Here is a 26471-nt window from a genome sequence, read left to right as displayed (position 1 = left end):
CAGGTTGAATGAGGCTTTGAGCAACCTGGTCTGGTGGGAGTGTTCCTGCCCATGGCATGGGGGGTTGGAACTGCATGGGCTTTAGGGTCCCTTCCAACACAAATCTGTCTATGATTCTACTCTGATTCTTAAACCTTAATGCACCTTCTTATAGTGCAGTGTGAGGGAAGGGTGTGTGAAAAACAACACACAGCTATGTTTTTAAAGCATACATGAAATCTTACGACTATATGACAATATATATTATAATATATTGCATGCACTAAGAGACATGACTTAGTGATAGGACTCAGTAGGTCAGTTTACTGGTTGGACTTGACGATCCTGAAGGTCTTTTCTAACCTATATGGTCCTGTGATTCTAATATATGAAAGCTTCTTTTTTTTTTTTTTTTTTTTTTTTATAATACTGTTTCTTCTGCTGCTGTATTTCAGAAAGAGGTATGCATCACTTCAGAAATCATGCTTTTCTAATTCAGAACCTTAGATGTTTCCTTATATGAATAAGTAAGCAGAGTAACTTCAGGCATAGGACTGGCAACAGAGACAGGAGGGAATTCTAAAAACATATGCTATAAACCAATAGAATTACACCTGTGAGGCAAAATATTCTGGTACTAACAGAAAGGAATTTTATTGAAATACAATAACACCAGAAGAAAACTACCTTTTTTTTCTTTAAAAACCACTGCTTAGGAAATACAACAAAAGTTCTGAAGTTAGTAAAGTTTTTGTATTACTAATGTGAAGATCTGTAACTTGAATAGCTTTTATACTGTCATACATTGTAAGATATTCATCAAATTACAGTTTTTGTTGTCTGAGGTATGGTAAAAGAAATGAAGTGAAATCATCCTCTAGGCAGAAAAGACCAAAGAACTTGTTATTCATAGGGCCACACTCAAACTGTGTTTTGGATACTTCATCAAGAGGAAATGAAACAACAGCTTTACTTTTTTTATGATGCTGACCCATCTGTGAATAAGCTGATCTCTCACAAAGTTAAAACAGCATGGTTCAAATTCCCAATACTGGTCTATGACTGATAACAGTTGCTCCGGCAACTGTCAGAAATCACAGGTATCACTTACTAAAACATCATCTTCCACCTTGATCAAAATCTTTTCTGTAGGCAAAATGTAAGGTTATATCAAAGCAACTTAAGTCTCTTTACAATAATAAAACAGTAATTGATGCTTGCTGAAAGTTCTTCCTTTGTCAGGGTTCTGATGGGCTTAGGGAGTTTTAGGGCTCTACAGCAACACAGCATGGCACAGCACAATCTGCACTACAACAGATAAATGAAAGGGTCTGGAGAAGGGGAATGAGAACAGAAACTTTAATTTGTGTTCTACAAAACTGTAACAAAAGTAAAAATTGTGTGTAATCACCTGAAGCTAAGCTTTTTATCAGAAATGAACTTAGTGATAAACATCTTAACACTAAAATGGAGAGGAAACATCTTTTCTTATATGTGCCTGAATTGTCACATTCGCATTCAGCTGTCAAATGTCTACAGAAATTCTTTATCAAATGAAAGGAAGATAAGATCCTAAATTATACTATCTGAGATTCGGTTTTGTGACACTGATCTCCAACTTTCATTCAGTCAGGGTTTCAAGAAGAATTGTTTATCTGGAAAGAGAATATCTTTCAGTTTCAAATGATATTATTTCTATACTGGAAAATGTCTCCTCTTTTGTTACATTTTATTATTTTCAGATGGTTTTGCTTTAGCTGAGAGGCCTTTCTTAAACTTCCCATTTATTGTAGATACTGCAGATTAAGTTTGCATTATACAAATATTCAGAAGCGATGAAACTTTTTGGGCATCAGGCTGCTTGGTTTGAGGTAGCAGCTACATGATGTCTCAGGTAGTTCAATGTCTACAAAGTCACATTACAGTATGATCTATCACTTAAAACAGTTGAAATGAGGTAAAAAAAATAACAAGGATTCTCCTTTTGTATTCTTCCAGTATTTTTTGCTGCAAGGCACAAAGGCTGAAAAAAATGTTAAAATACTACTCACATCCAACACATAAAGTAGGTTTTAAATTTTAGACATTAAAAAAAAAAAAAAAAAGACAAAGACAAAGACAAAAAGACATAGCTCAAGGTTCTGAAGCCATAAAGATTAAATTAAAAATTTAGCTAATATGAAGATCACCTACTGTCAGTCCAAACAAGATGACTGCAGATGCACGGTAACACAGATTCAGGAAATAAGGAATGATACACCCATTCTGATACTACTTTTCAAGTTATATTTCCTTTATAAGGACTATTATTACCCTACTTTTATTTACTTTATATTTAAGATCAGTAACATCTAATCTTACTGACCTCCCTTCTGCTTCATCTTAAGTTCATCCAAAATCTTTGTTGCACAGCTTTTAACACTTCATTGAGTTGAGCAGCATGTTAAGATTCCAGCCAATACCTTACTACAACTTTTTCAAATGTGCTGATAGACTTTAGAGTGCACAGCACTCCACTGCTGTGAAAGGACAATGTGTTGAAACTTGGCTATGAACTAGCCTTAAGCACTAGTCTTCATTTTCAAGATGCTTTTTTCAATGCCTGTCTGATGCAGATTTTACCCTTTACCTATTCTGTTTTTATTCAGTTCAATTCCTGCCTGTGTTTTCCTTCTACTGTTTTCAACAGCTCATTGCTTCATAACAAATATTTCAACTCCCAATTTAATTATTTCCATTGACTTTTCCTGTGTTGTTCCTTTAGGCTTTTAATCTTTTGAATACTTTGCACATCACTGGCTAATACTTGGCTAATCTAAGGTAGCAATTAAATAGTGAAAAATATTCATATTTAATAATGAAGTGTCATCTAAGAAAATCCTAGCAACAAGTTTCTACAAACTAACCTTCTTAAGAAGACGAAAACGTCACAGATTTCTTCTAGCTTTACTAGACCGTGAATTCAAGTTGTAACTTCATTAGAAACGTATTTACTATTGATAATTAATATTGATAATTAATATTGATAAATTAATATTGCATTTGATTACCTAAATATCAAAAGCAATTAAATCAAATGTAACAAATTCACTAATAGTAATAAATTAAGCTACCTTAGATCTCTGCAAGCACTTTGCTTTCCACTGTATCTAAGGATAGATATGAAATATACAGCTATCTATCATTTCCAAAATTTTAAGTCCTTAAATAAGAATCTAGAGCAAATAATACCCTACACTCCTTGCATTCAAAACACCCAGAAAATCCAGACCACTATACCTGCACTGGTCTTTCTTGAGGAACTGCAGAGTTAACCAGCCTGAACATTAAGCTACCTAAAAAAGAAAAAAAAAAAGAACATCCTCCCAAAGGACTCATGTCAACTTTCTTTCTTGTCAAACATTCATTTTCATCATTTTGATAAAATGGTTGTCAACATGCTTTGTACAACCTTTGCTTGTTTGTTTGGGACATATTCTTTCTCCTTCTCAAATAGTGAACATGACACACAATATTTTTCTTTAACATTTTAAAATAATGATGATTTCTATGACTATATGATTTACTGATAAAATCCTTTTAAGGAACTTTAGCATCAGTATACATATGCAAACTGATTTGTTATTTCTATGTTATTAATTGGTTATATGCTATTATTCCTGTTTCAAAGGTTAGATGACTCAAATATTTTTGAACACCAAAACAAACAAACAAACAAACAAAACACCTTACCAGCTTAAAAAAATTACATTCCTGAAATCAGGAATCACATGCAAGCATACATAAGCCTTGTCAAAGGCTTATTTACAAACATGTACAGGCTTATTTACAAACCTTGTTTACAAACAAATGTATACAAAAAACACATCAAAAAATTAGGTTTTACTCTAAAGAAAATAACATGTTTCTACTAAAACAAATCTATTGAATTATCCATACATTTTCTATATTGACACAAGGCCACACTAGCTTTATGGCCACACATAAAAATGATGACAAATATTCACTTAGGGCAAAGAGAATCACCTCATGTTGGTGTGGTGAAAGAATGAGAAGGCAGCCTATGATATTTCAGACATAGAAAAAACACTTTAATAGTGTAGCAGAGCAGTCACAGAGCAGTCAACTATTTAATTACATAAATTGAGCAATGCCAAAATAAATGTTCACCAGGCCATTTAGAGTGTGAGAATGTCCTGGTTACAGCAAAACACCGCTGGGGTTCTGGGGACTCTGCAAGTTATGTAAAGAAAACAGGCTCATCTCCACATCATATAGCCTTTAAAATTTGTAAGGCTGAGAAAAATGCCTTTATTTCACTAGAGTAAGAACATTAAGTTTTCTCACAGTTGAAACCTGTTTTTATAGAAGAACTCAGATAACTGATTACCTAGGAGCTATCATGTGATTATAACTGAAATAACAAAGCTTACCTCCCACCTCTTCAAAGACTGATTTTACATACAAACGTATGTCAAATCATGCACACAACACTGTTGCATTAGTAGTTATGACACAATCAGAAATCGAATGCATGACAAACAACTCACAATACCAATGCTTAACATGGTTGGAATGATATAGAATCACAGAATCACAGAATTTCTAGGTTGGAAGAGACCTCAAGATCATCGAGTCCAACCTCTGACTCCTAACACTAACAGTCCTCCACTAAACCATATCCCTAAGCTCTATATCTAAATGTCTTTTAAAGACCTCCAGGGATCGTGACTCCACCACTTCCCTGGGCAGCCCGTTCCAATGTCTAACAACCCTTTCGGTAAAGAAGTTCTTCCTAACATCCAACCTAAAACACTCCTGGCACAACTTAAGCCCATTCCCCCTCATCCTGTCACCAGGCACGTCGGAGAATAGACCAACCCCCACCTCACTACAGCCTCCTTTAAGGTATCTGTAAAGAGCAATAAAGTCGCGCCTGAGCCTCCTTTTCTCCAGGCTGAACAAGCCCAGCTCCCTCAGCCGCTCCTCGTAGCACTTGTTCTCCAGGCCCCTCACCAGCTTTGTCGCCCTTCTCTGGACTCACTCAAGCACCTCGACATCCTTCTTGTAGTGAGGGGCCCAAAACTGAACACAGTACTCGAGGTCCAGCCTCACCAGAGCTGAGTACAGGGGGACAATCACTTCCCTAGCCCTGCTGACCACACTGCTTCTTATGCAAGCCAGGATGCCGTTGGCCTTCTTGGCCACCTGAGCACACTGCTGGCTCATATTCAGCTGACTATCAACCAGTACTCCCAGGTCCTTCTCCACCAGGCAGCTTTCCAACCATTCCTCTCCCAGCCCGTAGCTCTGTTTGGGGTTCTTGCACCCCAGGTGCAGGACCCGGCACTTGGCCTTGTTGAACTTCATGCAGTTGACCTCAGCCCATCGGTGCAGCCTATCCAGATCCTCCTGCAGAGCCTCCCTACACTTGAGCAGGTCGACACGCGCACCTAACTTCGTGTCATCTGCAAACTTACTGAGGGTGCACTCAATGCCCTCATCCAGATCATCGATGAAGATATTCAAGAGGACTGGCCCCAGTACTGAGCCCTGGGGAATGCTACTAGTGACCGGCCTCCAACTGGATTTGACTCCATTCACCACAACTTTTTGGGCCCAGCTATCCAGCCAGTTTTTAACCCAACAAAGTGTATGTCAGTCCAAGCCAAGAGCAGACAGTCCCTTGAGGAGAATGCTGTGGGAAATGGTGTCAAAAGCCTTACTGAAGTCAAGGTAGACCACATTCACAGCCCTCCCCTCATCCACCCAGCGTGTCACTTTGTCATAGAAGGAGATCAGGTTCATCAAGCAGGACCTGCCTTTCATAAATCCATGCTGACTGGGCCTGATCGCCTGCTTGCCCTGCAAGTGCTGCGTGATGACTCTCAAGAGAATCTGCTCCATGAGCTTCCCTGGCACTGAGGTCAAACTGACAGGCCTGTAGTTCCCCGGGTCTGCCCTCCGGCCCTTCTTGTAGATGGGCGTCACGTTTGCTAGCCGCCAGTCAACTGGGACCTCCCCCGATAGCCAGGACTGTTGATAAATGATGGTAAGTGGCTTGGCCAGCTCCTCCACCAGTTCTCTCAGTACCCTTGGGTGGATCCCATCTGGCCCCATCAACTTGCACACATCTAAGTGCCGTAGCAGGTTGCCAACCATTTCTTCGTGGATAGTGAGGGCCACATCCTGCTCCCCATCCCCTTCCGCCAGCTCAGGTTACTGGGTATCCAGAGAAACAACCGGTATTGCCGCTAAAGACTGAGGCAAAGAAGGCATTAAGCACCTCCGCCTTTTCCTCATCTCTTGTAACAACGTTTCCCCCCACATCCAGTAAAGGATGGAGATTCTCTTTAGTCCTCCTTTTTGTGTTGATGTATTTATAAAAACATTTTTTGTTGTCTTTGATGGCAGTAGCCAGATCAAAGTCCAGATGAGCTTTGGCCTTTCTCATTTTGTCCCTGCACAGCCTCGTAACATCCTTATCGTCCTCCTCAGTGGCCCGCCCTTTTTTCCAAAGATTATAATCCCTCTTTTTTCTCCTAAACTCAAGCTGCAACTCTCTGTTGAGCCAGGCCGATCTTCTTCCACTCCGGCTCGTCTTTGGGCACGTGGGGACAGACTGTTCCTGCACCATTAAGATTTCCCTCTTGAAGAGTGCCCAACCTTCCTGGACTCCTCAGCCCCTCAGAACCACCTCCCAGGGGACTCTAACAACCAGTGTCCTGAACAGCTCAAAGTCAGCCCTCCAGAAGTCCAATACAGCGGTTTTACTGGTCCCCTTCCTGGCCTTGCCAAGAATAGAGAACTCCACCATTTTGTGGTCACTCTGCCCAAGACAGCTTCTGACCACCACATCTCCCACCAGTCCTTCTCTGTTTGTGAAGAGAAGGTCTAGCAGGGCACCACCCCTGCTAGGCTCACTAACCAGCTGCGTCAGGAAGCTATCTTCCAGGCTCTCCAGAAGCCTCCTAGACTGCTTTCTCTGGGCTGTGCCGTGCTTCCAGGATATGTCAGGGAAGTTTAAGTCCCCCATGAGAACAAGTGCCAACAATTTCACAACTTCTGTCAGCTGCCTGTAGAACTCCTCATCCGTCTCCGCATCCTGGTTCGGCGGTCTATAGCAGACCCCGACCAGGACACTAGCCTTGTTGGCCTTCCTGCTGATCCTAACCCAAAGAGACTCAGCCTTGTCATTCCCAGCCTCGAGTTCCAAAACATCGAAAGATTCTCTAATATCACACCACCACCCCTTCTGTGCTGCCTGTCCCTTTTGAAGAGCTTATAGCCAGGCATTGCAGCACTCCAGTCATGAAAGTCCAAGTGCCACCACGTCTCTGTGATGGCAACCAAGTCGTAGCCTGCCTGCTGCACAATGGTTTCCAGCTCCTCCTGTTTGTTACCCATGCTGCATGCATTGGTGTAGATGTCCTTCAGCTGGGCCATTGCCTTATCCTCTGGCCTTGCCATTGTTCCCCCTGGCACAGCTCTAACAAGCCTTGTTTCAGCCCCATCCTCCATCTTACCTAGTTTAAAGCCCTCTCAATGAGCCCCACCAGCTCTTGGCCCAGGATCCGTTTTCCCCTAAGAGATAGGGACCCGTCTGCAGCCATCAGGCCGGGTGCCGAGTAAAGCGCCCCATGGTCAAAAAAAACAAGATTTCTGTGCTGGCACCAGCCTCTAAGCCATGTGTTTATCAGGTGGGCTTTTCGTGTCCTGTCAGTACCCCTCCCTGCCACCGCAGGGATAGACGAAAACACCACCTGTTTTACGGAACTGTCATGTAAATCTTCAGTGAGACCCATCCTATACTGATGGCATTACAATTCATTTTCAATTTGCTGCAGCAATTATTCTTATTTAATTAAATTTTAATTTCCAAAATAAATGTGAATTTCAATTAAATATTATTTTGGAGAAATACCTGTCTATTTCTTTCTTTTCTTAAAATGTCCACTATAAACCTGTGTTGGCTGAGGAACTTTTTGGTAGCTGCATGGAGTTCATTCTCCTCACTGCAGCCAATACAGTGCTGCATTTTGGATTTTTTTCTAAAACAGTGTTGGTAACATACTAGTGTTTTAAGCTATGGTCAAGCAGTACTTGCACAGCATTGCAAATTTCATTCTTTGTTCTTTTCCGTCATCTGGCTTAGGGTGCATGAGAAGCTGGGAGTGGACACAGACAGGACAGCTGACCCCAAGGACCAGAGGGGATGTCCTGCACTGTATGATTTGCTCAAAATAAAGTTTGGGGAAAGAAGGAGAGTACATTTGGACTCATGGCATTGGTCTTCCCGTGTAACTGTTACACATGACAAACTCTGCTTTCCAGGAGATGGAGAACACCTGCCTGCCAATGGGAAGCAGTGAACCAATTCTTCGTATTGCTTTGCTTGCACGTGCTTCATTGTTTCAGCCCTAGAGCTGTCCTTATTTCAGCCATGGAATTTTCTGTTTTTGCCCTTCCTGTTCTCTCCCCTCTTCCACAATGGGGGCAAGCAGGAGAATGGGAGGGGACTGAGCTCCCAGATGGTCCACACAGCACAGGTGCCATCGGGCTTGCTTTAGTCATTTCTGAATCCTAAGGGCACCACCCATGGCACTGGATCTTTGGAGTGGTGGGCTCTGTCCAGATCCAGTATTTGCACTGACTGCTTTTTGTGGATGCTCTTGGCAAGATCAATGACTAAGGATAGGAGGCAAATCTGCTTTTTAATTCACCCGACAGAACTGAGAGTCTTCACATGAAACTCTGAAAAACACTAAAAAAAAACAGTTTCCATACTGTACTCAAAGGACAGTTAAAGCTTTCCATTTAAAGACTTCTTTACAAAACTTGATATTAGTAATAAAAATTATATATCATACGGAAGAGGAGGTGGAACATTTCCAAGAAGGTTATTTATTTCTATGCAAAGACTTCATGTCTGCAATTTACAAACCAGAGGACTAACATAACCCAATGAAGCAGATTAAGTCAGACAGTCAAAAGAAGACATAGGCCCCACAGAACCAAAAGCACGGCTTTATTACCAAGTTTACAGAAATTCATGTATCTTCACATAAAAAAGGAAGAAATTGCAGGATTTCTGTAGCTTCCATGCCCACGCCAATCTGAATTTAAAAAACAAGAGTAAAGAAGCATGCCATATGCCTCCTTTTTTCAACACCTAGACCTTAACTGATGCAGGAATACTGATAAATGCAGCATTGTGGAAGAATCAATGCGACTTTTGTACAAGAAAACTTGAGGCCTGTATACCTAGTGGAGTTATTTAAAGAGTCAGCATGCCTATCAGATGGGAGCATACACCACCCACCAGGACTCCCAGAGGACCCCAACCAAAGGCTCTTCAAGAGACTGTAGAGTGAAACAAGAGGCAAGTAGCAAGAAGCAGGAAATGGGTAGTCTGTGAGTGATTTTAGAGTGTGAGGGAGGGGACAAACAATGCTGGACACAAGCACAGCAGAAAAATGCAGGGCAAGGTGTTAAAAATGATTACAATGCCACTTGCTCAGAAAAATTCTAAACCACAGCACTGCCTGACCCTGGGAAAAGTCACCACACACTTTTCCTGTTCAAGTGGTTACAGACAGGGAGGGGATGCCAGCTAGGCCACCCCCTGCCCTGATCCTGTGTGGCAGCTCTCCTGCGTGCTGTGGCTTCCTGAACAGGCACTTTCAAGAGATTCTTTCCATTCACCTTATGTTCCTGAGTAATATAAACCTCTACAAAACATAAAAAGCATTTCAGACTATATCTCTCAGCAGGATCTTTTCACAGGTAGAGTTTTCCAAGTGTGCCCTCCCCCCTCCCTTCTCTGATATATTTATCAGTAAATATATTTGTCCAATCTCAAAAAAAAAAAAAAAAAAAAAAAAAAAAAAGGAAAACAAACAAAAACAAAACAAAACAAAACAAAACTTTTATTCATTTTTACAGTACTTCCAAGCTGGCTTCTTTAAGTTAAATTATTTGCACTTTCTTGCAATGTTAAAATCTGCCTACTATGCCTACATAAGCAATAATAAACATTAGTACTTCCTGAATTTCACAGAAGTTTTCTTATTCACTTGAGTATTTCGGGGGACTTTGCACTTTCTTTGAGAGACAGTTCCTGTTGACATGAGTATCAGTTTTAGTGTGTTCTAGGTTTTCATTTTATTTTCCTTCTCTTCAGTACACTATTTCAGTGAAGCAATTCTGTTTTGTTTTGGTTTTTTTTTTTTGAAATGATTTCCTTACAAAGGTCCTTAAGAGCTCAAATCTTATCTGTTGGGAGCCCTTCATATTCCTCATAACAGCAGCTCCCTAACATTTCAGATTGCCTTTCCCACACTGCTTGCAAGCCATGCCTTTCACATCCACATCTTACATGTATTTTCCATCTCTCTCAACCCATTCTCACCTAAACTTTAAAGCTGTAAACTGCAGCCTCTAATCTCCCCCAGATTTTTCTGGAGATTATCTGGAAATATACCCATACTATTCTGGAGGTACTTTAAATAATCAGGTTAATGAAATCAAATGATTAATGAATTAAAAAGTCACATCTAATGTACCTTAAAAAGAATAAATTTTTCACTGACGAAAAAAGGAGCCAAGACTTCCCTCTCCTAAATAATACATTCCCTACCTGTTTTTTGGATTGTTGCTCTATACTACCAGATCCTTGTCTCTTCAGAAAACAAACAAACAAACAAACAAACAAACATGTATGTGAAAAAATGTACCTTTTTGACATAGCATAGTTTCAGTACTGCCCCTTTAAACACTGACAGTGGAGTTTTATCCTTGTATCTGAGTTGCAGGTGAGCTCCATTTCATTCTGGTGAAAATTCTCAACTTCTTTGGAAGAGGTCACTCAAATCTACTTTTACATCTTCCACTTGTAGACTCAGTTTAAAGGCACACAGTTTCATTTTCATGTAACACACAGTGTAGCGACCCTTTATCACTACCATACTTAGCTGTCATATATCTGAACTAGCTGAAAACTATTAATGATATCAAGTGTTTCAAAACCAGCTACCAACAAAGTAATAATGCTTCTCTATCAAAAGACTTGGTCTCACTTTTTGGATGTACTTACTGCTGGTGGACACTGTAATTCAAATTTTGGGTCCTGTCATGACCTCTTCATCCCCCCTCTTTCCGAGTCCCAGCTTTGAAAGACCTTGTAACCACTCTATGCTGCTCAGCACAGTTTCTTAGGGCTTTTGGAACTGGGAGGTGGGCAGGAGCTGCTTCTGACAAACTGCTGTGGTCAGAAGTCATCCAGAACTAAGGACTAATCAAAATAATACAGAAGAGGAAATCTTTTGATAAAATTCTCAACAAATTACCATCACATAAACTGATATATCTTTAAGGCAGATTGAGCCAAGCTAACTCAGACTCTTCTAGGCCTATGAGTAAGAAGCTGAACAGTTATATCTGGATAGAGAATATCTTTGTGTTCATTCAGAATGTAGCAACAAAAATCATTACACAGACCTAAGGATGCCCATAGCTGTCTGTTTCCTTAAAGACCTGAGAGCTCTACAAAACAAGTGAAGGAAATTATTCCCTCTCCATGCCATATCATTTCAAAAGGTAGACTCCCACCCCACTATTAGCTTCCCGTAAAGGCTTATATTCAAATTTACCATCTTTTCCTCATCTTTATTTTGTAGTAGCAGACCACAAGAACACCTGAGACCAGAGATCATCTTTGGTCAGTTTATTAGCACGCCGGGGCTCTGATCCCTGACATGGATTCTAGCTCATACCTAGATGACTGTGCTTCCACCACATCTGTGAACTGCAGGTTCAGACTCAAGTGTGTCTGCTACCGTGATCATTTTCTGTCCAAAACAGCATAACCTGCTTTGGTCTTTTGCATTCAGAGACAACATGTACTACGCTCACTGAAAAATTAAAAATTATAAAGTAATTTACATATGTATGCTACACATCAGTAGCTTTTCAGTTTTAAGTGACATTGTTTGCTGCATCCATACTTATCTAACTGATTGAATGTTACAGTACTGCCAGAGGAAAAGTGAGCAAGAGAAAAGGAATACTAACCATTATATGCTGAAGTCCCCAGACGAAGTAAAGAGGGAAGCAAGAGAAAGATACTGTCTGGAATTACACTACTTTCTTAATCATTATTGCTAACAATATGTTCAGAATTATCTGTATCTTTTTAAAGTTTGTTTAATCATTTGCACAGCCAGAAGAGAGAAATTTTAAGATACCTGCTAACAACAACACACACATTCTCTGTACACAATGTGTGGGGTTCTTAGTGATTTGGTTATTTGTCAGCTTGTGAAAGAGGAGAGAAGAAAAAACTGAAAACCTTGTTACTGGAGGTCGCAATGGATGTTAAAACCAGGTAATCTAGTGCTAGAAACTGAGATTAGACATTCCTGTAATTCTAGTAGCTATTTGTATTTAAGATGGAACATGAAAGCAGCTTTCTAAATTTCCTGTTCAGAATTACCATAGTTTATCAAACTGTTCACGTATGCAAATATTTTCAGGACAGTACTCACTGTAGGAACAGGATTTCCTGAGTGAACAAGGACAGCACTTAACTAAGCATTATAAACCTCAGATTTTAGGTATATAATAGATTTATTGAGTTTGAGATACCTAGTCTCAAACAAATAACGAAAATAACTAGCAGGTTCACAAGTCCTTTACAAACTTGCAGAAGATAACTCAACACCACATGTTCCACTTCCCAACAGCTAAAATGGACTGGAAATGAATGAAATATTAGTGTTCGGCAGGTAAGTATTCCACTTACTGTGCACTGAAAAAAAAAAAAAGTAAGTAATAGGACACGTGGCCCTGTGGCAAGAAGAAAAGAAGAGTGATTGTTGATATTTGAGGACAGCATTTAGTATATATATATATATATATTTTAATTTTATTGCCTTCCTTTCTTCCTGCCTTCTCCAAAAATGTCCGACATTTTCAGTTGCACTCACTCCTTGAGTATAAAAAATTCAGCAGTCTTATGCTAACCTCGACAAAATGAGAAGGATAAATCCCTAGTTTTAAAAAAAATAAAATAATAATAATAATCAGGATATTTGGTTCACTGCTAGCCTACTGAAGCTGCCTTGCTCAACCTTCAACAAGCAGTAATCTCATGGTGCCACAGCCCTTCTCAGAGGCAGGATAATAATACTTGCTTTGTCTGGTTACCTCTTCAGAGCAGGCACCCACTACCTGCACACATCCTACCCCACATAATGAATATCTATTTCAGCTTAGGCTAACAGTAACCACTATAAAACAAAAACCAGCAAAATTAAAAAATCATGTTCTCATAGCTCCTACTAAAAAGGAAGAGCTCACTGATCACAAAATCATTTTTGCTGTTATGCACCAGAACAAAGTTTACGATCACTGGGGGACAGCTGAAATACACTAAGCAACTTGAGAAAAAGCACAGGCCTGTTCAGAACCACTTGCACTATTATGCTCTTTGACAGGCAGGCAGGAAAACATGGGCACAACTTGCCATAGCCTGTGTGACAAAAGGGTTTATGAACTTAGAGGCACACAACCAAATAAACACTATCCCAGTATGCCCCCAAAAGTTCTTGCTGTACCTCACTGAACTTGCAATGCTTCCACTTCTTGTGGCCCTGTTACCAATAATACATATCAAGGAGTGGCGTAAAGTTACAAGAACTTTTGCATACCTGTCACAGGAGAATGCAGTTTGTTACAAATTTCATTTCCTTTCCCTCCTTGCTTCCATCTAAATTGCAGTCACTAAGTGACTCTTCATCCCAGCCCACGCACACACAAGGATCTTCCACAGTATTACAGCCTAAATGTGAACTGTATACTTCTGTATAATAAAATAATATTCTAGAAGCATCGAGTCTGTTATAAAATTGTGCTAGTTTATTATATAGGCTCAATGTTTTTCAGTTGTATTACACCAAAAAATCTTTGTAACAGTTATGTGCTAATGAATTTATTTAAAATAGCTCCATTCAATATCTTTTTATCCTTTGTCCTCCCCTATTTTGCCCAGTTACTACATATTGTTAATGCTTTCTCTGAACATGTTCTTCCTTCACACTAGCTCTCTCTGCACTGTTAACTGACTTCTCCATCCTCGTGCTGGCTTGAATAAGCCCTTTTCTTTTTCCCATTTTCTTCTTTCTCCTTAGATACACAAGCAACACTAACCATTCTCCTATCAGGGAGGTCAGATGAAGACAACTGCTCTCAAATACCATATGAGATGTATGTTTCCTAACCCAGAAAACAAACTTTTGTTGCAGTGACATCCCCTGCCTTGAGCCTGGTTCACCATCTCCTGCAGTGTCCCACTCTTCAGCCCCTTCTCTTGCTCCGTTGCTATCCCTCTGGCTCTCCCATGGCTCAGGCTGAGTGCCTGTAGGCACTGCAGAGCTGGTACCAACACTGCTGCCTGCACAGAGGAGGTTACTACACATACCTCTGGGAACACTAAGTGCAATGAATACACTGCGATAAGGTACAATACCAGCAATTTTCCTGAGAACAACTCAGAAATCCCCCTTTCTGAAGCTTTTATACTGTATTTGACTTACATTTTTGTTTTTCCTCTTTTCTCACCTGCTCAGACCTGTTAGCTTTATATGAAGTCCTCTCCCATCTTCAAATTTATGTTCTTCCCAATCCATGCAGGCATTTCTACTCAATCCAACCCCTTGCGAAGGCACCTACCCCACACGAATCACAAGTGCTGTTTTCTTCTCTTCTACAGGGGATGAAGGCAAATACACAATAGTCACAGGATGCTTCTCTCCTCACTTTAACTCATTATAAAGAAGGAAGAAAATATTGTTGCTTTTCCATCCTTCTATATACCTCTACAGATCAACAGTTTAAAAACATACAGGTTTTGTAAAAGAAAAAGAAAAAAGAAAAAAAAAGGATTATTTGCTCATACATAAATACAATCTTGAGAAATCAAAAGATCTGGAGACCTGGTCATGCTAGAACAAAATCTGTTCTTAGGCACACAGTTGAGGATGAGGCCTTTTAATCTGCATCATTTGTTCCTTTTTATTTTTCAAGAGGGAGGATAGCTAAATTTTACTATCTTTTTTTTTTATTATTATTATTATTTCTATTATTACTATGATTATTCTTTTGTAAGAAACTGACAAAATCAAATGGTTGAATCTTACATGTTTACAAATAAAAAGGGAAGAAGCTGACCATAAGAGCAGACTTTGATAGAAAACATAAAAGGTCATTGTATATATCAGAAAAAGTGAAGCACGAGCTTCCAGACAGGTTCTGCTTTCTTGTTAACCCAGCAGCAAGTCTCAAGTTAAATACTGTAATCATGCCAGTCATTAGTTACTGTTCAGCCTCCTGTCTCCAGCCCGGAAATTAGTCTGCTAGGAGCCCAGATAGCTGAACAAGCAGTCACGTTTTATCATATAACTGAGTCTGGGAGGCCAATCTGAAGGAAAGCTACATATGTTCTACATTAGGGAGAAAATACCTATTTTAAAAGAACTTAATTTACGGAACAATAAAAAGTATGCATTTAAAACACAGCAATGTAAAAAAAAAAAAATCCCTTATAACTCTGATGTGATTTGCAAGAGAAGTACACATAACCTTAAACTATAAAATTTTAGTTAAAGAGTTATGAACTGTTGCTAAACTCAGTTTAAAATTAAACTACTGAGGCCTTTTTTTACTGTAAAGTATTATGGGGCACCTATTGCTACAAACAGATGAAGAAATCATTGCCTTCTGCATTCTGTTTGAAAGCATGAACTTATTATGTTTAAAGTGTAAATTACAAATTACTGTTGAACAGAATAAAATTTTAAGGTATCTTTTACTTTTTTGTCATGTACTTCAGCTCATGTAAAACAAAAAATTAACAGTTATTTATAGTTATAGTTATTTATAACTATAGCCTATATAACTTTTTACAGGTATTATGTAAGAGACTTTTCATCTTTCACTGAACAATAGTACAATAAATTAGTAACTAGTTTTGAATATTCATGTCTTACCATTTATATTTGGAAATATACGGAGTGTATGTGAAATAATTCCAAAAGTCAGCATGCACTCATTGTGTCCATAAAGTCTAAAAATATAGTGTCTTCATAGATGTTCTACACCATTTAGATCTAAAATCTGGTAGATAATGGAACAGATGAGAAGGAAAGACTATACATTCCTGTCTGCTAAAAGTTCAATAGCAGCCAATGTGTTTACAAACATTCAAGCTGGAGGTGGCCTCCATAAAGGAGCCAATAACAAAACTGTCTACAGTGCAAAGAATGTAAGACAAGGGTGAGTAATATTTTCATTATGGCCAGTAGGTTCTTTACATATAGTTTGACAGGCTAGATTCAGTGAACTGAGACATTTCCACAACATTAACAAAAACTTAGGTAGCTGTGAAAAATGGAGAAGCTGCTTATTTACTTTAGAGAAATTAATCCCTCCCTACAGGCATACCATACTCTGCTGAACCTGGCAAGCACAATAGTACATACATATTGCCTTGCCTACAACTAGTTTACTCAATATTTTGGTATGTTTTTTGGTATGTATGTATATCTATTATGTTTAAACCATACACGAAAAGTTTGCTACCATATCTTGCACTGTAGGTTACTAATTCATATCACAATGTTTTACTGCAGAGCAAGCACAAATTAGAACTATGCAACTGATGCTACATAAGCATCACAAAGCCAGAAATTGATTGAACTCATACACACTTCTTTATTCATTTGATACTAATTATTACCCCAGCATCAGGACTAAGCTGAGAGCTTGCAACACTAAGGTCTAGGAGAAAATTTATTTAATCCTGTCCACCACTGCAAAATGTATATTATAAATGTATATTATAAATGAAATTATTTATTTTATGCATATGCTATATTTTTGTGGCAATAGCAGAAGCAATTTTAGCCTACTACTTACTTTCAGAAAACAACTACCCCACCAAAAAACAAACAAACAAACAAAACATATTTTATAGCTTAAATGACTTAAGACATTATACACATCACATTTCTCTAGATTGAATCTAAGACTTTAAAAGACAGATGAGTAATAGGAACACCAAATTATAGATTTTTTTTTCCTTTATGTGGCTTAGATTATGCAGTTTAAAGTTTCACAATGAATTTTAAGAAAGAAGACTGCAATGCTTTCATCACAGCAAAAAAATAGTTGCAATACTCGTAAGTACTAGAATCTTCTAAAGAAGTAACAGAATACTTCTATTTAGAGTATAGCCATCTTTAATAAAAACTGATCCACCACCACAGTTAGATTCTGTCATGTCTATTGACAGGATTCCACAGCCCTGAAACTAGTCAGATTCTAAACTAAAAGCAAATCTTAATCATAGGCGATTGCTTCTATCTGACACAAAAGGAAAGTTTACCAAGTTGTCTGGCAAAAAAATCAAATATATATGAATGCAGTCAATACTAAAAAAAATCAAAATTAATTTGCAATACTACGATTCTATCACACTACAGTCCAACCAGAGCTAAAATCTATCTGTTGAATGTATACAAATGTATGTTGCATCTGAACTAAGGCTTAAAATATTAAGCAACCTCACATTGTCCAACCCCTTCAGGCTGCTTTGAAAATCCATCCTAAATGGACAGGTAATATTTCCTTTTTGCTGAAAGACAGGTGTGCATTCTACAAAGATAGATTCCTGAAAACAGCTCTAATATTAATGAAGTTCTTAACAGACTGAAGTTTCTTGCTTTCCATGCTAAATTCCAAAATTTCCATGCTTTATTCCAAAATATAATAGAATCAAGTCCTTGAGCTTAGTTCACAAGAATCATCTAGAAAGAATGGGCTGAATATAACATGTAACAGCTAAAACTAAACCAACAGCTATGTACAGAAGTTGGTAAATCTGGTTTTAAGAATGAAAGTAATAAGCGATTAGAGACAAAGAAACAAATTCATCCTTTACATTTCTCTGTTGCTTGTGACATCTAGTGGGTATACAAAGCAAACTTGGAATAGCAAATAGAAATTCCTGTGTTTTTTTTGTGGTTTTTTTTTTTTTTTTTGGTTTGGTTTTGGTTTTGGTTTTGTCAGGGTTTGGTTCAATTATTTCCTTCTTCTATATGGAAATCATTTTCATTTCCACCGTCATCGAATGTCAAAAAAGGTACCAGATATTTTCATGATTTACATGCAGCTTTGAGCACCTCAGAGCTGAATTTGCCACACAGAATTCCATGGCAGAAGCTATTTCTGAGCACACAAAGGCAATAAGTTGTTTGTGATCAGACAGCATGGTTTTACCATGGGCAAATGTCACTGCTTTCAACCCTGAGGTCACTGGTACAAAGATATGAAGGAGAGCTGTGGATGTTGCTTGACATAGCAAGGGTTTTGAGTGAGCTGCCCATAGAGAAATTGCCATTAGTGAGATACAGGCTGAATACATGAATTAAAGGGAGTGGAAAACTGTCTGGACTGTTGGCTTAAAGAGTTGTAAGAAATGATGCAAAGTCCAACTGGAGTCTAGGAAAGAGGTGCAGACCCTCAAGGATCAGTGCTGGGACAAGTAACAATTTAATGTGCTCAGTAACAACCTAGATGATGGTACAAGAGTGCACTTCCAGCAAGTTTGCAGATGATGCCAGACTGGGGACACCAGTCAATATGCTGGAGAGCAGAGTGGCTATCCAGAGTGATAAGGACAGCTTGAAAAAAATAGGCTAGAAGTTATCTCAAGAAGTCCAACAAAGGCAGAAGTCTCACATCTAGGATTGACAAAAGTGATGGAACAATAAAGGTGGAGTCCAGCTGCCAGCAAAACTGCTCTGAGAAAATGATTATGGGAGTCCTAGTAGACAAAAACTTTAACACGCATCAGTGGTCCAGCCCTGAAACAAAGAAGGCCGTCTCCATGGGCTGTATCAGTATGACCATAGCATCCAATTCAGCAAAGTGTCCCTTTGCCTGCATTTGGCACTTGTAAAACTGCATTGAAGTACTGTTTATGTTTTTGACTCTCCAACAGAAGAGAGAAATATACATAGAGAAAGAAGTACAAGGGAAGGACACGGCACTGGTCAAGGAGCTGGAGCTCTTGCCCTGTGTAGAAAGATTGATGGAACAATGTTTATCCAGCATTAAGAAGAAAAGGTTTTGAGGGTTTATCACTATATTACTCTCTGCACAAAAGGTGCAGAGAAACTGGAGCCAGACTTTTCCTGGATGCTCTCAGCTCTCAGAGAAGAGGCAACAAACACAGGTTGGAACATGCAAAACTCTCATTAGATGTTAATGTAGAAGTTTTCACCATGAGGGTGAAGAAATAATGGAACAGGATGTCCAGAGATGTTGTGGGATCTCAGTCACTGGAGGTGTTTTAAAACTCTACAGACAAGACACACCTGAACAAGCTGACCCGATCAGACCTTCTGATTGGAAGGTTGGGCTAAATGGCCTTGTGGAGGTCCCTTCTCATCTATATTTTTCTGTGACTCTAAGAAGTCTATTTCTGCTCTTAGGGGGTGTCATATCCACTGCTGATGTGAATTAAGAATGTGACATTACAAGAGTAATTCTAAACTTTATATTTTCTGTCCATGTATATGATTCCATCCTTCTTTTTAATGTTAATAATCCACTGAATATTTAAAGGAGTGAGATAACAATGCATACATGCATTCAGGATTTCACATTCTGTTGCTCAGTTTCTTCAGTATCTTTTTTGATGAGAACTATTTGCAATAACACTAACTTCAAGACAAGAGTTATATTTCTGCTAAGCTATTCAGCATCAGTTTTGATTATTGTTGACAACCTCATTTTAAAGTGTACAATTATTATTACCATTCTGAAAAGCAATTCTCACTATATCCTTCTTTAAAAACCCATCCTAGCTGGACAGTAATTATCAGTTTGATACACAGAACACCTTCTACAGTTACATCTAACGTTGAGCAGTTCTACGTTAATAATTCTTCGGAGTCATCTTGGTTTCAAAATACAAACAATGGTCCCATTTACTAAAACAAAAAGTATAGATTTCTGAGAGTGATAATTTTTCTAAATGACTATATATGGACATAGTGCCTAAATTATTTTTGTGCTAATCACATAGTATAGCACTAAAAATGTTTTGTTTGGAATCATTAAAACTGACTTTATCAGCACCTCTATAATCTTCTAGAAACGGCTAAGGAATTTCTTTAAAAGATTTTAAAGAAAATCCTGATTTGACCCCCAATTCATGAAAGCACTGTAAGACGTGTTTAAGTTGTTTTGATGAATAAGAATAGCTTCATGGAACTGATTTCACCTATTATGCTTCTTTTTTTCCTCCTTCTCTAACTTCTTCCTGTATGACAGAGCTAACCAGAACAAGTAACTTCTCAAATTCCCCCCATCAAAGATTTGCTATACAGAAAGCAATCCTTAATTTAGTTACATGTATGTGACGTACGCAAGCAGCAATTTCATAGAATCATAGAATATCCTGAGTTGGAAGGGACCCTTAAGGATCATCAAGTCCAACTCTTGACACTGCACAGGTCTACCCAAAAGTTCAGACCATGTGACTAAGTGCACAGTCCAATCTCTTCTTAATTTGCTCTAATGTTATTTCATGTATGAGAAAGCAAACATATCTCATCTTTTAACTATCATACAAACAATAAGCACCCTAAATTATTCTAATTTCTAACAACTGAGACAGCTTTTCCAACCCGAAGTGTAGCTACTGGACCGTAAAGGAAAACTTTATAAAAGTATAAATAATAAATCTCTTGCTGGAAGCTTACTGTTCAGCTGGCAAATACACTGTATAAAACACATATATGCACATTGCTGCATATAACCACCTATAATTTTCTTCCTTATTTATTTCTTTACCTCTTTCACACTGAGGGCCAGTAAATCCGTAGACACATGCACAGCGATTCGGTCCAATACACCGTCCTCCATTCTGGCAGCCTTTTTCACAGACAGCTTTAATTAACAACAACAACAACAAAAAAAAAGTTTTTAAAGCTATGCTAATGACATTTCAGATTCACATATGTGCTATTCAAAAATTATTTTTCCCTTCAACTACTCTAAGTTTTTTTTTGGACCTGAAGATCAAACACCAACAATAATGGCTGTTCAGGTCAAATTCCATTAGTACTTACAACTGCTTCACCTTAATTGCAAACAGCTGTTTAATTAATCATATTCAGCACAGCTTTTTAGCAGACACTTAACTTCAGTGTATTTTTAAACAGTTGTGCAGCACTAGTCACTAATCATAAGAACTCACATCCATCACCAAAGTTATCAGATACAAACTCAACTAATTTGTGCACAGATTAAGTTGTACTATCCAGGCCCAACAGCAACAAACCTCTCAGGAAGGGGGGTTTCTTGGAGAGTCAAAGAGACAGATTACTCATTGTTCAGAATTCATACTGCTAGCAGAGCTAGCATGTCACTTGGAGCAAGGCAAAAGAATTAGTAGTTTAAGTTATCTTTAAGTACCTTCAGAAACTATGCTTCTTGAAAGATCCATCAAAGGAATAAAATTCTTTTTTCTTGGTATGAATCCACAGAATACATAGATGGAGAAGGTACTTTTACACTTGTGGAACTTCTATGCAACCATTCATGCTATTTATCAATGGTGTGAATAAGAAACAAAGCCTCGCAAAGCACTGAAATCTTCTCAGTTTGAAAAGAAGACTGTTTGTCAGCTTGTTTGAAAAATACCATTAAAGTGTGTTAATCTATGATCAAGCTCATTGCTTTCAGAACATATAAACCATGTTCAGAGTTAGCATACAGTCCAAATCTACTCATTTAGTCTGAAAGTCCCAACATCTTCAGGTCACATGAACAGCAAAGGGATTCCAGTCTAGTTTCTATTTCTACACTGCCTTCCTACACAGGTTTCCCCACATTAATAATGGGGGTTGTTACATATTTGAGTATCCAGTGCAAAAGAACCTCAGGAATCTAGAGTCAGTAAATTTTCATATTGGAAAAAATGCACTATATCTCCATGGTGAACACAAAAATATTCACTGAGAGCAGTTTCCAAAGTTCATTCAGATTTTGTGGGTTGCTTTAAAGACACTGCTTAAATAGGCAATCATCTTTCTTTTACAATAACAATTATTATTACCTAGAATTTTAGAGAGTTTTACCCAGGCAAAATTAAAACTAAAACAAGTCTGCTTCTGCATTTGCAGAGAAGACTAGAACAAAAGGATGTTCCTCCACATTACTCAGTCTAAGCATTCTTTGCACAGTGATTTTTGTATGTTTCTAGTTTCTTCAGACTACCTTCAGCAATTAATTTCTCAGCTAGCCAGATTCCCTCAGAATACACTAGGTCTTTGAGACCTTCTTCACCTCTACAGCCTTTAGTCATTTTTATTGTTTACATTTTTATTGTTAGCTTGTCAACACTCTTCTGTGATAGGTAGAGTTATGCAAATAATTGACTTCCTAGTTTATCTGCCAAATTGAAAAAACATCCAAGAGCTTGAACCATATTTAATCTTTTCTCTAGTCAAACAGAAAAACATGCTATAACATAGCAGCTAAGCTCCTCTTCCAAGAAACTTCTTCAAAGAGAATGAAATATTAGTGATCATCTGGTTTAAAAAAAAACACAAACAAGGTGAGTGGGATGTATACTGTCATCATTCCAAAGGGTTCTTCAGAGACTACAAATGCACTTCATGCATAAACTGACTTCCAGCTACACATAGTCCGGCAGATAGCAACACTTTTCTCTTAGACATTTTACTGTATTTCTTCATATGGGCTTTCTCCTATCTTCCTAGACTGCCTAAAGTGGAGGGCTGAGTTGTGGGACCAATGTGGGCTTAAACCGGACGCACAGGGATGACTACTTACGCTGCCCAGTAGGTCCCGATGTAGCCCTTCTGGCACTGGCACCGGTCGTCAGCGCATGTACCGCCATTCATGCACCTGATGCTGCACTGCTGCGCTGCAGAGGGCCCAGACACATAGACACAAGCATTATGGGAAAATATGTGGATGGATAAAAACAAAGACATCTGAAAGCAGACAAGAACTTCACATGACAGCAGACGTGAACGGCATGTACTGTGTATTTACAGGTACGCTCAGGTATTCTGTAACCAAAACTGTTACTTGCAGCTATTGGTAAACCATTATTTTAAAAGCATCAGTGAAAGAGGTTCTCCATAATAGCAATGTAGCACTTCTAATTATCTTGAAGGCCACATAACATTCATTTCTTACAAAAACGGACTCAAGCAAAACATTAATGCCACACACATTTATTTTTAAACACGCTTATCTGTTTAAACATGTCATTTTTTTCAGTTTGTCACACAGAGTAAATATGCACACGTGTATCAATTTTTATCAATAAAACTAGAGATATACTCAAGTGGAAGACATGTATATGTATGCAGTAATGAAAAGTTATTCTTAAAGATTTTACATGGTATTTTTAAGTTGACACATTAAGAAGAATTACTTAACATGAAATCTCCAAGGAAAATAAATAGAGCAAGTCCTTACTGGATTTTGGTCCACAAGTAGGTGATATTTGTCCACTTGCACAAGTACACATGTTAGGACGGGAACAAAATCCATCACCACAGCTATTTCTACAGATTGCTGAGGAAGAGCACATTTAAAAGACAGTGTGATTAACAGTAACCTTAGTCTTAAGTCACAGGAAAAAAAATAATCAAATATCAAAATATCAAACAAAACAAAAAAAGAAAACGCCACAGAATCCTCAATTCATTAGGACAGCTAATATATACACAAAAGTAAATGTAAGTTAAATAAACCAAACAATTTGGGAATAATTGATATCCCTGACAAACTTAAAGACAAACAGAGTTGAAGATGGCACATTCAAACACTGGTCAGACCACTTAATACAGATAATAAACTCTTTCCCTAATTAGAAACATCACCCCATTATACAAGCAAATGAAAATTATTGGAATTATATATTTTACACCATGAGGCCTGTAAAAAAAATTTAGGAAGAATCCAATATTTGAATGATTATAAACAATATGACTCATGAATTCTAACTGTTGGTATGGCTTCTCTCTTACTGTTACTATTCTAGAAGCATTTTAGGAGCTGTCTTCTGGAAGATTATCCATCCTTTCGTCAAACCTGTTTTATGGAAAGCCTATGTTTGAACACTGAGCTTTCCAGATTGTGTGGAGTTACCCTAAATACTGTTTCCGTACTCAAATATTCCCACATTCTCACTGTGAAACTAACTTTAAACAAATCTCAGGGAAGCCCCTTCACACCGCATTATATGTGGACATTGTACGTGCCATTGTACTGTCCTCACAATGCCCCATGTTGTGCCATACTCCTCTTTCACCAGCCAAGGGAACTCTATTGTGCAAAGAAACCACAGAACCAGAGAATAGTTAAAGTCTAAATCCAGACTATAAATGAGATCCAAATGAATTCATCTAAATAATGTGCTGGATTAGCAAACACACCATAAGAGAACCTAAGACATTAAGAGCTAGTAGAGCACAAAAGGACCTCAGAAGCATGCATCTTGCAGGACACAACTTATAAACAATATATATATATATGTATATAATAAATAAAAAAAACATCACAGCTCCTTTGTAACTATTTCTAGGCTTTTTGAGAGAATCAGATAATGAGGAAGTACATCTCCACTGAAGGACTACAAGAGCAACACATTCCTCATGCAGATAATCTGGCAAGGATATCTGGCAGATAATGGGATAAAACCCATTCATACACATAAACAAAACAAAACAAACAAACAAAAAAAACTATACCTGCCCATAGATATAGATATAGATATAGGTATAGATATAGATTAGATATAGATATAGATATAGATATAGATATAGATATAGATATAGATATAGTATAGATATAGATACATATAAAAGGATATAAAAGGAGAAATAAGACTTTTCCAGAACACTTATGTTCCACTTCCAATTTAGGAAAACATACATAGATGAAAAACATGTCTTTTAATGAAGCAGTCTCTTTTCTTGCCCCATTAAAGATGTTCAGATAGGCTCCCTGCAAAATGTACGTGCTTTTACCCTTTCTCCACCAAATACAAAGCTCAGTACCGATGCTGAACATATTCAAACCAGACAAGACTTTGTACACCTGAGTCCTTGACATAATTGGTTAAAGGCCAAATTTTCTTTCCCAGAGTAATAGACAAAGTCACATTAGTTGTCATTTGACATTGTTCTTCTGGGCATCAAAAAGATGCAATGTGGATCATCAACACCTTCTCTACCACTATGCCCTAGCTGTGAAGGCAGCAGATGTGAGAGTTTCTGAGGCTTTGATAGATAGTTGGAATTAGAGGCATACCACTGACTGATATGAAATACTTTGAAATACTTTTTCTATTAGGAGACTTGAAAGTGAGAAAGAGAAATATGAATTAAAGCACTTGATGGACACAGAGAACAGTGTTGTTCAGTCCATCTTTATGCAAGATAGCCCAATCTCCTCATGTCTACATTAACCTTTCTTGGTTTATTATCTGTTAGAGGAACAATTTTTATCAGCTGAAAGCCCTCTAGCTGTAAGCATATTCCAAACATGCTTTCATCCATACAGTTTATTAAAGAGAAAGCTAAACCAACCAACCTTTTTTTTTTTTTTCTTTAGATAAAAGATCACATTTAACCATAATATTTCACCAACCACAAATAATTGCTATCACATTATCAACTGAAAACACAATAAAGTCAGAATAGTTTCCTGTTGACCCACCACTCACTTTGTGAACCAATACTTTATAATTAGTGTATGTTGTAGCTGATGATTTTAATCAGGTCAACTCCAGTACGAAGTTTACTGTTCCCTCCATCATCCAGTGCAGAAGGTTTTCTCTAGCTAAATAGATCTAGTTAGAAGATCCATTGTCTCAGCAAAACGTGTAAGTGTAGAAATCTGTGCTCTTAAATTCACCAAAAATACAACTTGGAAAGCATAACTACCAGTCTGACAGCTGGTCTGGCAAAATCATTCACCCTTCAAACATGTTAGAGAGCTGCAGTTAAACTCCAGTAAGTTAAACATGAGCTAAAAGGTGTCTTTTGTGCATAGAAATTGTTGCAAGTCAATGGTTAGTATGTGAAAACACCTGAGACTGAGGTCTTTAAGAGTCACTGAGAACTGCAATTTAAGAGTAAGTTATTAAGATTCCTGAAAGCACCTAAATCCCTGTCTCTCCCTGACTGCAACTGAGCTGGATATCCAGCTGACTTTGAAAAAACTATTACAGCTCAATAGTGTATTGGGCAGCCTAAAAACTTTAAAAACTCAGTTTCACATTTAAGTAAGTAAATACTGAGACTTGATAAGAGACGATAAATATGGACTGAATGTTCTGAGGAGCTCCTTTTACTCCACAGTGGCATTGCCACCATCAT

At 38.0% G+C, this 26471-nt stretch overlaps 1 protein-coding gene across 2 annotated transcripts in view; it reads right to left on the bottom strand.

Moving 5' to 3' along the window:
* The window catches only part of FBN2 (fibrillin 2), a 197460-nt gene extending 173845 nt beyond the window's left edge, over positions 1-23615 (bottom strand). For both annotated transcript variants that reach the window (XM_032205669.1, XM_032205670.1), the window contains exons 1-3: positions 23563-23615; positions 22906-22999; positions 20899-20994 (exon numbers count right to left, since the gene is read on the bottom strand). In XM_032205669.1, coding sequence (XP_032061560.1) covers positions 20899-20994; positions 22906-22972 — 163 coding nt within the window. In that variant the 5' untranslated portion in view covers positions 22973-22999; positions 23563-23615. The remainder of the gene's footprint in view (positions 1-20898; positions 20995-22905; positions 23000-23562) is intronic.
* Positions 23616-26471: the final 2856 nt, after the last annotated feature.

Source organism: Aythya fuligula, chromosome Z (genome assembly GCF_009819795.1).
Source record: "Aythya fuligula isolate bAytFul2 chromosome Z, bAytFul2.pri, whole genome shotgun sequence".
NCBI lineage: Eukaryota > Metazoa > Chordata > Aves > Anseriformes > Anatidae > Aythya > Aythya fuligula.
The sequence above is the reverse complement of the archived record's forward strand: the minus strand, read 5'-3'. Positions and strand labels throughout refer to the sequence as shown.